The 13351-nt window shown below is 40.6% G+C and overlaps 1 protein-coding gene across 20 annotated transcripts in view; it reads right to left on the bottom strand.

Moving 5' to 3' along the window:
• Window positions 1-13351, bottom strand: part of KCNMA1 (potassium calcium-activated channel subfamily M alpha 1) — a 718693-nt gene that overhangs the window by 98955 nt on the left and 606387 nt on the right. For 8 of the 20 annotated variants that reach the window (XM_041748736.1, XM_041748740.1, XM_041748741.1 and 5 more), the window contains one exon: window positions 1609-1695. The exons of the other annotated variants lie outside the window; for them this stretch is intronic. In XM_041748736.1, the coding sequence (XP_041604670.1) occupies window positions 1609-1695 (87 nt within the window). The remainder of the gene's footprint in view (window positions 1-1608; window positions 1696-13351) is intronic. 20 annotated transcript variants of the gene reach the window in all.

The raw sequence follows: 13351 nt of genomic DNA, 5'->3' as shown, positions 1-13351 counted from the left end.
GGATTCTATCAATTTCTGCATATTTAAAGAAAGCAGATCTAGAAAAACTTTTAGTTAAGCTATAAAATATAATTTTCATTTCATAGCTTCTGTGACTACATGAAAGGAATAAAAATTGAATTAAAAGGAAGACTTAAATTTACTTACTTTCATGAAAGACAAATGTATTGAAGTAATTGGCCTCTACTTCATGCCAACGCACATTTACAGGCTCCTACTTAGCCTACTTTTTGGCTAATTACAATACACCTCTGTCTCCAGCATTTTCACTTGCATCATGCTGTGGAAGCACATGAAGATACGATCTTTGAAAGGAACCTGACTTACCGGCTTCTCTAAAACACAAATAAGTTCAGGAATCCAATGTGGAATTTTTATAGGAGCTGAACTCCATCCAGTCTCCAAGTACTCATAAAATTCAAGGGCTTGTTTTTGCACATCCCTAAGTATAACACTTAATGTGCTGTTGTAACTTCCCAGAGCTCACTTGTCTAATAGGCTCTGAATCTAACAGTTTTACAGTTGGGGAAGACTCAGTGCTAGAAAAATGTCAGGCAAGTCTAATGAGGCTTCAGATCCCTTGGTTTGCACTAGAGTTTAATTTAAAGTTACAATGATGTTTTAACATGTTTGCTTATACTTGACTAAAGAGGATTCATTATTTCAATGACATAACCTCCAGACAATGTTCTGGGAATTGATTTAAGATGTGGTGGTAATTCCAACAGCCTTAATGCAGAGTCGAACATCTGTAACAACATTTTACTCGACTTTTCATCGGCATTCTGTTTTCAAGCAAAAGCTAGGCAACATCCACCAGAAACACTGGCCAGAACTCTGGGCTTATTTCAAGATGATCATATACTTTACTTTTTTTTTTTTAATAGAAATCCATTTCTTTATTGTCCTAGCCAGCTTGCAAACACCGTGTCAGGGTTACCAATGCCTCTTTGTGGGCCTTTTGAGTAAAATGGGGCAAGGATTCCAACTTTCAGCTTTCCCAAAATAGCTCAATGCTGAATGTGATGGACCCAGTGCTTGGGTCCAGCCGGGGGCACATCCCCCCTTCCTTATGTCCTCGACAGGGTTTAGGGGGATGAGGCCCTTTGACACTTAAAGGTGAATTTGTTGGCTGGAGTTAAAAAAAAAAACAAACAGTTCAAAGCAAATAAACTCGGAAACGCAATAAAAGGCAAACAACCTATAAACATGAGTCGACCGGCTATCTCCATTACGTTATGAATCACCACATCTGGAGAAACCCACATCTGCACACACTTAGCAGGTCATTAGTAATGTCATATTCACACTGGAATCACTCAGAGTGAGCAGCATGCAAAGTGGCTTGAACGCAAGGCATCTAGCTATAGCTAATAGGGCTTCCGACGAAAGTCTTGAGCAAGCTGCTAGTTTGGAGGCAGGGTCATTTTAATTGTTATTTCTTGTTGGCTATGGCATTTCTTATTGGAATTTTGCTGCCCGACAAGCTGAACGCATGCTGAAATCGACAACAGTACATCTTTCTTCTTCAACTGAGCTCAGCACGTTAGGAGAGAACACTGAGGGGTGCGGTTATTAAAAGAGGAACGGGCTCCCGAACTCCTTCACCTGGCTCGGCCACAAGCCGAGGATTGTGAGTTGTGTCCTTGAACTCAAATGGGTCTTTGGGATAGCGCGATCTAGCTGCAACCTTGACTGCCAAACAATAATGAGAAAAGAAAATGGAAATGAATCCTTTGCGAAATTTTGCATTAGGGAAGTTCCAAATGAGTTTTACCATCGAATAGAATTATAGCTTTACATGAAAAGGGGAGTTTCTTCCTCTCAGCTGAACTGCAGTTTTCTCTTACCCCGATGGCTTCTTGAAATTCTTTTTGCTGTGTTTTTGTCATCAATGTCAGAAGGGATAATATGTCAGAAAACAATCTTGTTTGTGCAATAATTTCCAAAAACCTACAGAGTACCCTTCTCCCTATGACATACACAGACCAAAAACTCAGTTTGGCAGCAAGACCAGACCCATTATTTCCTGAAGTCTGTTGAATGCATCCTACTGAATAATCATTATATTCCAAGTCATCAATCCTCAGTGTTAAACTATCATTTTCATCTCAAACAGCAGGCTTGGTCAGCTTGGTTTTGATTGCTGCCTAACTTGTATTAAATGCCATTGGGTTTGCCACTCCTAAGAGAGAAGGATATATGGCATCTCCTTGTATCATGAGTGTTAAAAAAAAAAAAAAAAAGACAAGTGGGTATGTGTTTTCCATCTTTCAGAACAAAAATCTTGAGGGTAAGGAGAGAGGGTGAAGTTGCCAAGCTAGGGATGTAATAGTGTGCTTCCTATTCTCTGTGAGTTTACCAAACTTTCTCCTCAAGAAAAATCATGTAAGTCATAGTAATATAGTCTTTTCCCAGTTTGCAATCAGAATGGACAAAACTCCCAAGCTGACTCAACCTTTCTCTCTAATATGATGGAAAGCCTAAGACTTTCACCAGAAAATATGGGCTAGTTAACTCTTGAGGTCTTACAATGTGGCCACCAAAGAGCAATCCTTGGATGGGAGCACAGAATGGCACCTGTTTTCTGGAGGGACGTCTTCTGTCTTGTAACCATACGGTACCAGAACCTTAGCTGCCTGTCACACAAACCAGATGGGTGAGAAGGTGTAGATGCTTCTAGAAGCAATGAAGGAAAACAACAACAAGGACAACAGATGCCAGATAAATAATCCGTACTGTGAGTTTGGTTTTGTAATTGCTATAAAGGAGCACCTGGATATTGGTTCAAGATGAATACCATAAGAGGGAAATGTCATGTGCTCATTAGCGAGGTTGAGCAGTTAAGAAGGCTAGGACATGACAAGGCAGGCATCAGAGCCAAGTTCTATGCCTAGAGGGTCATAAGCAGCTCAATATCAGAACATGGGGACTTACAGTGGGTGATATCCTTGAAATGAGAGTTTCTGGTCTGAAAACCTTGGGATAGCATATATCCCCCCTGAAGATTGGTGAACACTTTGCAGTATTATTGAGACTGTAATCAATAAACCTATAAAATCAATATTTTTGAAAGATCATAGAGAATATTAATGCACAGGTAATAAAAATATGAAGGATGTTGCCTCTCAAAAGCAATGCCAAGAATAATAATATTTCCAACATATAACATATATAACTTGTCTACAACTGAACAATTGCTTTATTATTTACATTATCAGGCAGGATAATTTCACAACTTCTAGCTGAGAAATAGGAAATACATTTATTTGAAAAACCTAGAGGTCGTGGGTTGAAAATAACACTAACCTGCCATTATGTAACATAGGATGGAAGGTATCTCTAAGTGGCTCTGTGGGCCAGAGCACAGGCACAGGGGTGCCTGTCCCCAGGTAGGCTGACAGGGCAGGGAGGGGAGGTTTGTTGCAGCTTTTTCATTTCTAGGCTTTTGTAGAGCTAATAGGAGAATGGGGAGGGAGACTTTAAGGAACAATAGGTTATGTAGAAGTTAATCACAGGGTGTATTTCTGGTTCTATTCACTGCCTGGGAAACCTGAATTGTGTAAGTTTGAGTCCATCAACACAGAGTAATGAAAGAATTCAGCTCCTACATGAGAGAGAAAAAAAAAATACTATATAAATATACTAACAGAACCCACATGACCTGGATTGCAATGTTCTCTACGGAAACATTGCAGGCCTAATGGATCCTCTGGAATCAAACAGGGTGGATTAGATGTTACCTACTGAACCCCCCCACATCCCCCCCCCATCTCAAACTGTAAGCCTCATGTTCTATATGCATCCTGGTAGAAGTCCAACATTCATCAAAGTCCCCTGTATCTAGAATCTCAGCTCATATATCTTCACTAAAACCCTGACCTTCTAGAATAACTCGCCCAATGCTCTGCTCAGTATTGGGGAGGAAATTCCTTTTGGAGATCTGGTTGCCTTTAGCTCTTTCTTTTTTTTTTCTTTTTTCTTTTTTTATTGGAACAGATTGTTTCTATCATCTCAAGGGCAAAGAAAAGTCTCAAGCTAAGACTAGATATTAGCTTCTCAGAGATGAGACACAAAGATAAAACAACAGAATTCTAAGAGCAAATACACGACTATAATGAGAAACACAAAAATTTCCTTGAATTATTGCTATGGAGTGGAGATTGGGAAGGCAGTACAAGATGGAAGATAACTTTTACTGTGTATCAAACTGAGAAAAAAAAATACAGGAGTCCAACAAAACTGCTCCTTTTCAACTTTTCTTTCCTTCTCTCCCTATTCTTTACTCCAACCAAGGAGATGCTAACTGCTCTGAAGCTAAAAAGTGAATCTGACTCCTTTTTTCTGTAGCCTGGCATGTGCAGCACCTGTTTGTGGGGGACGAGTTGTAGTGTAGGGATGAGACTTGCCAACTCCCTGGCACCGAGAGCTGCTTTCTTTCTTCTTATACTTCTCAAGTTCCAGGGTCAGTAAACTATAGTCTGGAACATGTTTTTGTATACTCCATAAGCTTAAAATGTTTTTACATTTTTAAATGGCTGGTGAAAAAAAGAAGAATATTTCATAACACATTAAAATGAGAGGAAACTCAAATTTCAACAGCTATAAATAAAGTTTTATTGGAAAAGGACCACAGTTGCTCATTTACCTATTGTCTATGGCCATTTTCACTGTACGACAGACTTGAGTAGTTGCAACAGAGACCCAGGGGTCCACAAAGTCTGAGGTATTTACTAGGTGGCCCTTGATAGAAAATGTTTGCTGATCTCTGCTCGTTTATCTTCTCACATTTTCCTAGCTGGCCAGTTTTTGAAAAGGACAATGTTCTTCCCAATTTGCCAAGATGGCCAATCAACAAGAGGAACACAGATGGAGCCCACATCAAGTGCACAGACTTGGGGAGGTAGGGAGGGGCAGAGGTAGCTTAGCGACCCAAATGACCCTATTTTCCAATCTGCTAGGAGTCCGGCAGGTGCCCTGGTATTGGGGGAAACCAGTCAGGTGAGTTTCCCATCTTCCAACTCAAGTGAAGTCAGATTCATCTACCTTGCACTTTGAGAATCAAGGCAAACCACATCTACCATGAACAATTCCTTGAAGCTGTCAGCGTGTGCCGCAAGTCCACCCTGAGAGAGCCCGCACAAGACAACAGATTAACCATTAGACTAGATATGTTGAAAATATACAGCTTCAACCTTTCCCCAGCTAGCTCAGAGCGATATATAGATGATTATTTCAACCGTCAGCTGCCGCATAGATTTAAACCCCTGCACAATAACTCCTGGATTCATCTGCCCCTTGTCAAACTTGCACGGCTTTAGTTGGAGGATACATGGTGTGGCAGTTTCACTGTGAATCCAGAATGATCCAGACGGCTGCTGTCTCTTTGTTAACAGGAAGCCAAACTGATGAGTTTGTAATGCATTTCTTATCAAAGGTAGTCTCAGAAAAGAAAATGTGCCCCATCAGTTTGGTTAGAATTTCACATATAGTAGATTAGGGGCTTAATCAGAATATCTCTGTTATTTTCATGTGGAAATAGAAAATTCTGCATCCATCCCATTAAAATCACTTTAGGCTGATGAAGTAGGTATTTGGAAATTTATAATTATCTTTGATTTTTCTTCTCCTTCAGTATACTTCATAAAAATCATCAGCTAGAGCCCAGAAAACAATGGTGGTTCATAGATACAAGCATGCGAACATATTTTTTTAAGTTCATGCCAATCTTTTCGAGCTGTGCTTCTAAAATGATAATAGTGAATAAAGGGATTGTAATTTTCAACTCATATGTTTAACAAAGACAAAATGGACTGTAATGGAGTTTATGGAGCCTGTAAAGGAACTCTTCCTCTGATATGGTTTATTATCAAATAGATTTGCATTTACCATTGGATAAATCAGGTCCCTCTGCACTGTATCAAGAGTGGCTGTATGCTACTGAACACCACTCCTGGCACATGGAAAGTGCTGCCAATTCCTAGTTGTGCTCTTCAGTATGGAAGTGCCAGCATTAAAATTGCTATTTGTCCTGTCTTTATTTAAAATTCTGACATTTTATTTATTATGGATTTGTTTTTGCATTTTGATTTTTAAAATACTGCATGAAACTCTCTCTTGATTCCTGAGGCTTTCAGTGTCCCCTTAAATTTGGTGCCCAAGGGAAGTGGCTCACTCTCCTTACTCAAGCGCTGGCCCAGCCCTGCCCATTTCTCCAGAGTGTTCTCAAGAACCTGCTGGTTCTGCCACCCTGCCTGTCATTACAAAGAAGTTATCTTACTTTGTATCTGCGTGTGTGTCTATATACTCCCTTGTTCAGAACTGGGCAAGGCAAATATAAAACAAGAGTTACTCTTTTGATCACTTCATGCTGTTTGCATGAGATTGTTAAGGAAGACCCTTGCAAGAAAGGTTTCCTTGTGGATTTACAAATTGTCAGACATCCAAAGGAGTGGAGAAAAGATCGGGCTGCCTCAGGAATCTGAGATTTGCCACCTGCCTGGGGTGAGAAACAGAACAGAGAGAAGGGGTCAAGTCTCTCATGGACTTAATTTCACACTTCACATCAAATTCTCCTGGTTAACACAATGTTGATTTACATTTTCACTTTGGGGTAAAAGTTTTTACTTGCTTATATGTTTTGATTCAGATGTTACCTCCCTTCTCTTTTTGGTTTTTCCTCTCCCCTAAACAGCTTCAAGCAAATATGACTGGCAGCAAATGTCCACGTTTTCATTTCCATTTTCACTTTACTATGTACACTTTAAAAAATCAATATGTGCCCCCATAATTCTACTTGAAGACCAGCCTACTGTCTAACTGGGGGTACGTGTAATTGCTTTCTAAACCATAAGATGTTATGCAGCTAAAGACCATCATTATTATTAATATTATTAATATTACTGGTTCATCCATAAACACCATATCTTCCTTCAAGCCTGTTGTGTCAAGAGCCACCTAGAATTCTAATATGTATTCCAGATGGTTGCACTGATACTTTCTCTGAAACTCAGATAAAGGTAAAATGCATGGGTTTTTAGTGCAAGCTAGGTACACTCCATGGCCCCATGAAGAATGTCCTGCCAAAACACTTTAGAAATACTGTATGTTTTTAACCTTGGGAGGTAAGGACCGGTCTGGATTGTGATTTTACACTAAACACAGCATTTAGTATATTTCTTAAGGGCATAGTCACCTTCTAAAGATGCTCTTGAACTACAAAATCATTATCTGTATTCTACTATAATTTATCTTCAGACATATCCTGGGCAACATTTTAAAATGCTTGTGCATGGGAGGCCCCTTTCTGGTCAACACAGAGAACAAGGTATAAAATGCAGGAGCAGGGTTGGAAGGGGTTTAGAGATATTCTGGTCTCACTCTCTTTGGGCTCAAGACTACAGTCCTATGCAGACAGAGAGCCAGGGCCCAGGTCTGCAGACTTCTAATCCAGACCAATTGCTGTCAGAATTCTGCTCATGAGAGTACCACGAGGATAAAGTTTCTAGTCAGGCCACCTGCCTAAGTCTCACCTCTGACTTTGTTAGAGCTCTGATCCCAGGCAAGTTACTCAGCGCCTCAATGTCATAAGATCCCCTGTCATCCCTGCTAGACAGATGTAGACACTGAGATTTGGAGTCGCTGTGGGTTAAAAGAGATAATCAGGGGCCATATGCTGAAAGCCTGAGGAGCAAATGCTGTCTCAATGTGCTCTGCTTGGCACTACTCTGCTGCTCCATGGGATTTTATGTGTAGGGCAATCTTCAAGTCTGAAGCTTATCCATAAAAATGTGCATTTCTAAGTCTGCAGAAGACTGGGCTCCCATTCCAGGAGGGTGAAGTGTCTCATGGGACATGAGTTCATCAGCTGGTCAAACACCCTGGTGCTGCCTACTGTACCCCAGCCACATGGCAGGCACCCCTCTTGTTCATCCTTTGCCCTGGCTCCCATGACACTCAAGTACACCATCCCTGAGAGAAGGATTGTAAGGTGTGGGAGATCCCTCTACATAAGTCAACTCATTGAGCTGCAAGAAGAATAACAGCTAACACAGGCCTTGTGGCCTCCCTGCTGGGTCTGAACCCAGGTATTGACAAGTTAGCTAACTTCAGTTTTCTCACTTGTAAAATGGGAATACTCAGAGTACCTTTCTCATAGGTACTCTGATTTTTATGATTAAAAGTCTTAAAAATGCCTAGAAGAATTCTTGGCGGCTCAGGATAAATTTTACCGATCATTATTACCTTGGCTTTGAGTAATCAAAGTAATTAGAGCTCTCGAGCATTGGTTCCTTCCCCACAATGCCACTCTGCTCTTTTGATTTTGTTCTGCTCAGATGGGTTCATGCTCTCTTCTCTGCCTGGAGCAACTGATCTAGTATCTTCATACTAGAATGAGGTGAGATTCAACACCCACCCGACATTGTCTGCTTTTGCTTGGTTGCCACCTTTGTCTTGTATTTCATATGGCCTCAATGAACTGCTAAGGTCAAAATAATTAGGCTATGCCAAGTGTCATAAAAACAAAACAAAACAAAAAGCCAGAAAATGTTTAAATGGGCCTCAATTGGAGGAGGCTGGGACTATTCAGAGCAATAACAAATGAAAGTCAGATGGAAACCTGGAGAAACCCCACTGTTCCCTCTAAATTACAGGAAATTTGTGCTGTCTGATTACAAGGGGCTCTTTCCCTTGAATTTCTGGTGGGAGGTCACAGGATGGGGGCATGCATGTGGACAATGGTGGGGATAACGAGAGTGATGAGAGTCAGAGTGGCAGTGACTCTTCCACTCTTCCTTCCCACAGGTCTTCTTTTCACCCATCTACTCTGTCTATCCTTCAAGGAATAGGTTAGCTTGCCTCCTCCAGGAAGCCTTCCCAGGCAACTGTAATAAAACAGAATCCCTCCTACAAATCCCTTGGCATTTCTCATCTCACACCCCTCTGACATCTCCTTATTTTTTGCATTATAATTTGTTTTCCATTTCAATATGTCCTATTCCTCAACTAGATTCACAAGCGCCTTTACTGTAGTTTACAAATCTCTGAATCTCTCATAGTGCTGAGCCCCTGGTAAGGTTCCTAAGACATAGATTTTAGTTGCCAGGGAGGTGTTGCAGAGGAAAGAAGCATAAAGGGGAGCCCAAGTTTGTCACAGTTTGGATCAAAGGCATGGCCTTGGAAAGACACTTCCCCTCCTAGAGGGCTGGCATTCATTACATACAAGGGCCTTCTCAGCTCTGATTTGCAAGGGTTCTGGGCTTAATGCTCTCTTCTGTTACTTGACAAATATCACAGGAACCAGTCATGGATGGAAGGCCTCATAACTCTTCAGGCAAAAATAATGATCCAGCACTTCTTACCAGACTCAATCCCCCAAAGTGCTACAGAATAGGAAAGCAGAATTCCTAATCCAAGGAAAGTGTGGCCTAGCTCAGTGGTTCTCAAGCCTGTCTTTCAACAAAATGAACTGAAAAATTTTACACAACACCAATATATGTATATAATATACATGTTACATGAAATAATAGTACAAAGGTGCTGCATGGTAATGTCAGGGGAGGGCTAAAAGAAATGCCTCATACGATGAGTGCTAGAATGTACAGGGTGGTCAGGGAAAAAAAGTCAGACTTGAAAACAAGGGTCGGGTAGATAGAGCTGTTAATCTTGTTCAGCTACATACCCTCTGAGCCAAACACAGGGCCTTGGACACTGACAGCATGGAAGCCACAGCGTAGAAGCAGCTCGATGGTGGCAGCACCAGGTGGGAAGGGCGCTCTAGGTGGAGGGGCCCCCTTGGCCAAAGGCAAGGAGACGGGAAGGTCGTAAGCTAGGGACTAAGAAAATCGGTTTGGCCAAAGCAGGCAGATTTATCTGAGGGCATAGTTGGGGGTGTCTAAGGGACAGACAGTGTAAGGCTTTAAATTCCAAATGACAGAATTGTGATTATTAGATGCTAATCTGAGTCCTCTGCAAATTACTTTTTCTTCAGTTTAAAATACTCAGATTCCAAGAGGGCAGCAGGTGGTTTGGATCTAGGCAGGATCTATCGAAAGCCCCTCACTCAGCCTCCTTTCTTTCTGCCCGCTTAAGAATTATAAGGGTCCAAGCTAAGGTACACACGTGTGTGCATGAAACTAAACACGAGAAGGAGGCCCCTGGCAATAGTCCAGTTCCCTTGGAGGTCTCATTTTTACTCTGGAGAGTGTATCTGACAGGAAAATAAAGTTATTTAATGCCTTGGAAAGGGGGCCTGTGAAACTCACAGGGCTGCTTCCTCAGAGCCCAGCCAGGTCCATCCGACCTTTTACTCTGGGACAGTATCTCCCATCTTCAGCTATTTGAGATGATCCTGTCCCATCTTAAAGGGACTGGGAGGAAAATCATCAGGGTTTGACTGTAGTAAGAATACTGATCGCAGTCAACAGTTGGGAAAACATTTTCAACAAAACTCATGCTTTCAAGTGGATTCACTGAGAAGGAAAGGTTTCTCTACTCCTAGAGAAACTCTCTACTCCTTGGTTTTACTTAAAAAATAATACTTCAGCGTTTTCTCTGTTAAAACCACAGAAGTGAATAAAAGAAGAATCTGGATCCCTGTCTGGATCCCTGACCTGCACCCCTTAGGCCAGTATGCCAAAAATGTTTATAAACTCAAAAGATAAAATTCTTGGGGTGCCTGACTAGCTCTGTTGGTGGAGCGTGTGACTCTTGATCTCGAGGTCGTGAATTTGAGCCCCGGGTTAGGGGTAAAGATTACTTTAAAAAGAGAGAGAGAGAAAAATACAATACAATATTGGCCTTCCCAAATTAATGGTTTCAAAATTTTAAAAAAGAAAATAAGAAAAATACTTGCATTCAAAGTTCCTCATAGTCTGATAGGTAGTACTTAATAATGAATACAATGAGCAAATAAATGAGATGTCCTGGGATGTATTTTAATTCTCGCCTTCCAATACCCCAATAAATCCACTGTCACCTGTTCTCTCCTGTCCCTGTTCACAAACACCCTGAATAAAAGAAATAGTGTAGGTTAAAAAAAAAAAAATGAAAAAAAGCATAGTTCTGTCTTTCAAAACAATGAAAATAGGCTGTGTGGGGACAAAAGAACCAAAAATATAGTTTTCCTTGTACATTTGTTGTTTTGCTTCATCGATGTCCAAACTGATGAACTGATCGGCCTTTGTGTGAATGACTGTTCTGGGAAGACAACCTAACACCTCTGATCCTGTTTGTCAGAGATTCAGCTTCAGCCCAGTGAGAAAGCAAAACTCTTTGGTTAACTTGTATTCTAAAGTAATTCTTGATGAAACGTTAAAATGATTTTTATATTGCACCCTCCGATCCAGTACCTAAGCCACTTTTATAAAAATGTCCCTCATTATCCTGGTGGATATCCTGGTGTGGAATAAAGCCTAGGGAATTAATTTGTATAAATAGGTATTAAATAAAAATGGGGCCTTGCCACATAATAATCAGATGGTGGAGGCAATCCAGTCTTAGGGGCAAGAATCTGACATTGAGTGGTTACCTTTTAAAAACAAAATAACATTTATTGAACTAGGATTTGTTCCACACTAGCATTAAATCAAGCTAGTTGTGGGACGCCTGGGTGGCTCAGCGGTTAAGCATCTGCCTTCGGCCCAGGGCATGATCCTGGAGTCCCAGGGTCGAGTCCCACTTTGGGCTCCTTGCACGGAGCCTGCTTCTCCCTCTGCCTGTGGCTCCCCCCACCCCCCCGCTCTGTGTCTCTCAAGAATAAATAAATAAATAAGTAAATAAATAAGTAAAATCTTAATAAATAAATAAAGCTAGTCGGATTTAAAGAAATCTTAGCAATGAAGAGGTGTTGTCTTAGTGGAGGTATATCTCCTCAATAAATTGACAAACATACAAACTCAGTGTTAGAAAGTCATTCTGGAGAAATAAAGGAATATCTGGAAAAGAAAAATGCAGAGTGTATGGGGGGGGTACCTTGAATACGTCCAGGTAGAGGATTTCATTTCTAGAAAAGCAGCGCCACCTGCTGGTCGATTGGCCCCTCAGGCCCCTCTGCGGTTTGCCGGCCAACATCTATCTTGTAATCTATGCATAAATATACAGCAGTATTTCTCAGCTGCTGTTATACATAAGAATTTTATTACCAGTCGGCAGATTTCTAACACACTGGTTGCAGTTTAATAATCCTCTATTACCTGAAGTATGGGTTATATAAAAACCTAGAATGTTAATTGTTGACAAACCAATTCTAATATGTAAAGCACTGTAAGTCACCCAGTAAATATCCAAATAAATCGAAAGGGATAGCTCTTTTTCCTCTAACAACGTGTTATTAAGCAACACAACTTGATCACTTACATAAAAATAATGTTCATGCATTTCGATGTACTAAGAAATCAGGAAAAATGCATTATAATCTTACTAACTGAGAGCTTTCCCTTCATTTACAATTTAGAGGAAAATATTTTTGCTGTGAATATTTTTCCCTTCCTTTAAAAAAAAATGGACCTAAACCCAGGTGTCATTTAGGAAATTTTCCCATATAACAAAACCTGAGTTATAAATAACTAAGATTACATCTATAAAATGCTATATTTTTTAAACGGCAATAGAGAAGTCATGGAGAATATAAGTCACTGATACAGTGAGCAGAGAAACACTACCTGTCATTTTTCAGAAAAAGATCACACAAACGCGATAGCAAAGGAACACAATAAAAGGAAGAAACAGGAATGTGATAGGTGACTCTGATTATATCTGCAAAGGAAACTGTGATATAAATTAACACCCAAGCACCCACGAAAGGCATATTGTATGTAGCTTCCCCGGAGTGATCGTTATGCAGCAGAGAAGACTGGTGATTTTGTACGAGCAGAAATAAAGTGTAGGCTGTGAAATCTGGTGGTGATAACTAATGACCACACAACTTACAACTCTGATTTGATCTCTAACAGAAAAAAATAAAAAAGTACTCTACAGGATAGATGTATGCAATAGGGGCCGTATTTTTCACTTGAAACAAATAAACCCCAAATGGGATCAAAGGGCCCCAGCAAATGAAAAATGACAGTTCCTATGTTGCCCTGATTTGATCTCAAGCAAAACTACCATGCTGATAACATTCCAAAGCTTAGGAGGAAGGCAGGGCATGGGTAAAGCATTTGGGCCCCATTTGGCCCCAGTTCTCACACTAATCTCACTAATGAGAAAATCAGCAAGAAGCAGAGCCTGACTATTTATAAAGCAGTTTAAGGAAGGTGATGATGTGACGTCTCAACACCAACCAGACCTCAAAGATGGGTTGAGATCAAGATCATCATCAAGAAAAGAAATTCTGATAGAATTTGAAAGG

The sequence above is a fragment of the Vulpes lagopus genome, chromosome 3 (assembly GCF_018345385.1).
Source record: "Vulpes lagopus strain Blue_001 chromosome 3, ASM1834538v1, whole genome shotgun sequence".
Taxonomy (NCBI): Eukaryota; Metazoa; Chordata; class Mammalia; order Carnivora; family Canidae; genus Vulpes; species Vulpes lagopus.
Note: the sequence above shows the minus strand (reverse complement) of the source record. Positions and strands in the feature narration are given on the sequence as shown.